This window comes from Oncorhynchus clarkii, chromosome 13 (genome assembly GCF_045791955.1).
Source record: "Oncorhynchus clarkii lewisi isolate Uvic-CL-2024 chromosome 13, UVic_Ocla_1.0, whole genome shotgun sequence".
NCBI lineage: Eukaryota > Metazoa > Chordata > Actinopteri > Salmoniformes > Salmonidae > Oncorhynchus > Oncorhynchus clarkii.
Genome location: NC_092159.1, coordinates 8420422 through 8425421, shown reverse-complemented (window position 1 = coordinate 8425421; position 5000 = coordinate 8420422). Strand labels below are relative to the sequence as shown.

At 46.4% G+C, this 5000-nt stretch overlaps 1 protein-coding gene across 1 annotated transcript in view; it reads left to right on the top strand.

Moving 5' to 3' along the window:
• LOC139423663 (lysyl oxidase homolog 4-like) overlaps window positions 1–5000 on the top strand; it is a 38668-nt gene that overhangs the window by 24184 nt on the left and 9484 nt on the right. Inside the window, exon 12 of the mRNA XM_071175271.1 lies at window positions 3738–3853. Within this exon, the coding sequence (XP_071031372.1) occupies window positions 3738–3853 (116 nt within the window). The remainder of the gene's footprint in view (window positions 1–3737; window positions 3854–5000) is intronic.

Below are 5000 nucleotides of genomic sequence, written 5' to 3'. Positions count from 1 at the left end.
TGATTGTGGGAGTTGTAGTTTTAAAAGACAAGTGTAAGGGGGTTGATTGTGGTAGTTGTAGTTTTAAGAGACAAGTGTAGGAGGGTTGATTGTGGGAGTTGTAGTTTTAAGAGACAAGTGTAGGAGGGTTTGATTTTGGTAGTTGTAGTTTTAAGAGACAAGTGTAGGAGGGTTGATTGTGGTAGTTGTAGTTTTATGGAGATGATAGGAGGTTGTGGTATAGGCATTTTCAACTAAACAAAGAACAGTTATTCCTGACCTGGTTGTCCTTCCTCTGGAACCAACCGTGTCAACAGTCTTGCCTGTGACCATTCAAAGTGGAATGGTTCTTTACTGCTTGTGGTTGTGGCTCTGCTGCGGTCGACAGAGTGAGAACAACCTGGTCACTCTCCTGACCACAGCAGTACCACGCAGGGTCCAAATCCAACTGACGAACACAGCGTCTACTGTTCTATTCTGGGAGCGTGAGGTTGTGATAAAGAGGGAACGGTTCCAAACAGATCTCTAACTGTCTCGTATTCTTTTCTATTGTAGTCTATATATATATATATATTCATCGCCACGGCTACGCAAAAAAAAGCTGAGTCAAAAAGAAAAATCTCTGTCTGTCAGCGTCCTCAAATGAACGTAGGAAATAATTAATTTGATAGATGTATTGTTTACAGTAAGTCACACAACAGACAAACAACAACAGTAGAAAAATCAATCAATCAATCAATCAAATGTATTTACATAGCCCTTCTTACATCAGCTGATATCTCAAAGTGCTGTACAGAAACCCAGCCTAAAACCCCAAACAGCAAGCAATGCAGGTGTAGAAGCACGGTGGCTAGGAAAAACTCCCTAGAAAGGCCAAAACCTAGGAAGAAACCTAGAGAGGAACCAGGCTATGTGGGGTGGCCAGTCCTCTTCTGGCTGTGCCGGGTGGAGATTATAACAAAACATGGTCAAGATGTTCAAATGTTCATAAATGACCAGCATGGTCGAATAATAATAAGGCAGAATAGTTGAAACTGGAGCAGCAGCACAGTCAGGTGGACTGGGGACAGCAAGGAGTCATCATGTCAGGTATTCCTGGGGCATGGTCCTAGGGCTCAGGTCCTCCGAGAGAGAGAAAGAAAGAGAGAATTAGAGAGAGCATATGTGGGATGGCCAGTCCTCTTCTGGCTGTGCCGGGTGGAGATTATAACAGAACATGGCCAAGATGTTCAAATGTTCATAAATGATCAGCATGGTCGAATAATAATAAGGCAGAACAGTTGAAACTGGAGCAGCAGCACAGCCAGGTGGACTGGGGACAGCAAGGAGTCATCATGTCAGGTAGTCCTGGGGCATGGTCCTAGGGCTCAGGTCCTCCGAGAGAGAGAAAGAGAGAAGGAGAGAATTAGAGAACGCACACTTAGATTCGAATAGGACAGGAGAAGTACTCCAGATATAACAAACTGACCCTAGCCCCCCGACACATAAACTACTGCAGCATAAATACTGGAGGCTGAGACAGATCATCATCCTCCTATCCTCACACACCAGACAAACACATCATCATCCTCCTATCCTCACACACCAGACAAACACATCATCATCCTCCTATCCTCACACACCAGACAAACACATCATCATCCTCCTATCCTCACACACCAGACAAACACATAATCATCCTCCTATCCTCACACAACAGACAAACAACAACAGTAGAAAACACATCATCATCCTCCTATCCTCACACACCAGACAAACACATCATCATCCTCCTATCCTCACACACCAGACAAACACATCATCATCCTCCTATCCTCACACACCAGACAAACACATCATCATCCTCCTATCCTCACACACCAGACAAGCACATCATCATCCTCCTATCCTCACACACCAGACAAACACATCATCATCCTCCTATCCTCACACACCAGACAAACAACAACAGTAGAAAACACATCGTCATCCTCCTATCCTCACACACCAGACAAACACATCATCATCCTCCTATCCTCACACACCAGACAAACACATCATCATCCTCCTATCCTCACACACCAGACAAACACATCATCATCCTCCTATCCTCACACACCAGACAAACAACAACAGTAGAAAACACATCATCATCCTCCTATCCTCACACACCAGACAAACACATCATCATCCTCCTATCCTCACACACCAGACAAACACATCATCATCCTCCTATCCTCACACACCAGACAAACACATCATCATCCTCCTATCCTCACACACCAGACAAACACATCATCATCCTCCTATCCTCACACAACAGACAAACACATCATCATCCTCCTATCCTCACACACCAGACAAACAACAACAGTAGAAAACACATCATCATCCTCCTATCCTCACACACCAGACAAACAACAACAACAGTAGAAAACACATCATCATCCTCTTATCCTCACACAACAGACAAACACATCATCATCCTCCTATCCTCACACACCAGACAAACACATCATCATCCTCCTATCCTCACACACCAGACAAACAACAACAGTAGAAAACACATCATCATCCTCCTATCCTCACACACCAGACAAACACATCATCATCCTCCTATCCTCACACACCAGACAAACACATCATCATCCTCCTATCCTCACACACCAGACAAACACATCATCATCCTCCTATCCTCACACACCAGACAAACACATCATCATCCTCCTATCCTCACACACCAGACAAACACATCATCATCCTCCTATCCTCACACACCAGACAAACACATCATCATCCTCCTATCCTCACACACCAGACAAACACATCATCATCCTCCTATCCTCACACACCAGACAAACAACAACAGTAGAAAACACATCGTCATCCTCCTATCCTCACACACCAGACAAACACATCATCATCCTCCTATCCTCACACACCAGACAAACACATCATCATCCTCCTATCCTCACACACCAGACAAACACATCATCATCCTCCTATCCTCACACACCAGACAAACAACAACAGTAGAAAACACATCATCATCCTCCTATCCTCACACACCAGACAAACACATCATCATCCTCCTATCCTCACACACCAGACAAACACATCATCATCCTCCTATCCTCACACACCAGACAAACACATCGTCATCCTCCTATCCTCACACACCAGACAAGCAAACAAGCTTTCAGTGCTATTGTTATTGTGTGTCAACTGTTCTCCAATCCCTTCATGTTGAATATTTATTTATCCGTTATTTTACCAGGTAAGTTGACTGAGAACATGTTCTCATTTGCAGCAATGACCTGGGGAATAGTTACAGGAGAGAGGAGGGGGATGAATGAGCCAATTGTAAACTGGGGATTATTAGGTGACCGTGATGGTTTGGACCCCGGGGTTAACACCCCTACTCTTACGATAAGTGCCATGGGATCTTTAATGACCTCAGAGAGTCAGGACACCCGTTTAACGTCCCATCCGAAAGACGGCACCCTACACAGGGCAGTGTCCCCAATCACTGCCCTGGGGCATTGGGATATTTTTTTAGATCAGCGGGAAGAGTGCCTCCTATTGGCCCTCCAACACCACTTCCAGCAGCATCTGGTCTCCCATCCAGGAACTGACCAGGACCAACCCTGCAAGCTTCAGAAGCAAGCCAGCAGTGGTATGCAGGGTGGTATGCTGCTGGCATATAGCATTAATAGCATTAATAACCTCTGTTTTTCTTCCTCCTCCTCCTCCTCCTCCTCCTCTCCTCTTCCTCACAGGCACTACCACAGCATTGAGGTGTTCACCCATTATGACCTTCTGACCCTGAATGGAACTAAGATCGCTGAGGGTCACAAAGCCAGCTTCTGTCTGGAGGACACCTACTGCCCCGAAGGTATGTCATCTTACCTACTGTCCTGACGCTATGTCACCTTACCTAATGTCCTGACGGTATGTCACCTTACCTACTGTCCTGACGCTATGTCACCTTACCTACTGTCCTGACGGTATGTCACCTTACCTACTGTCCTGATGGTATGCCACCTTACCTACTGTCCTGATGGTATGCCACCTTACCTACTGTCCTGACGGCACGTCACCTTACCTACTGCCCCGACGGTACGTCACCTTACCTACTGTCCTGATGGTATGTCACCTTAACTGGTGCCCAAACGGTATGTCACCTTACCTACTGTCCTGACGCTATGTCACCTTACCTACTGTCCTGACGCTATGTCACTTTACCTACTGTCCTGACGGTATGTCACCTTACCTACTGTCCCGACGGTACATCACCTTACCTACTGTCCTGACGGTATGTCACCTTACCTACTGTCCTGACGCTATGTCACTTTACCTACTGTCCTGACGCTATGTCACCTTACCTACTGTCCCGACGGTACATCACCTTACCTAGTGCCCTGACGGTACATCACCTTACCTACTGTCCGAACGGTATGTCACCTTACCTACTGTCCTGATGGTATGTCACCTTACCTACTGTCCTGACGGTACATCACCTTACCTAGTGCCCTGACGGTATGTCACCTTACCTACTGCCCGAACGGTATGTCACCTTACCTACTGCCCGAACGGTATGTCACCTTACCTACTGTCCTGATGGTATGTCACCTTACCTACTGTCCTGACGGTATGTCACCTTACCTAGTGCCCTGACGGTATGTCACCTTACCTACTGCTTGAACGGTATGTCACCTTACCTACTGTCCTGATGGTATGTCACCTTACCTACTGTCCTGACGCTATGTCACCTTATCTACTGTCCTGAATGTAACATCACCTTACCTACTGTCCTGATGGTATGTCACCTTACCTACTGCTCGGACGGTACGTCACCTTTCCTACTGCCCCGACGTTATGTCACCTTACCTACTGTCCCGAAGTTATGTCACATTACCTAGTGTCCCGATGGTACGTCACCTTACCTACTGTCCCGATGGTACATCACCTTACCTACTGTCCTGACGGTACATCACCTTACCTACTGTCCTGACGGTATGTCACCTTACCTACTGTCCCGA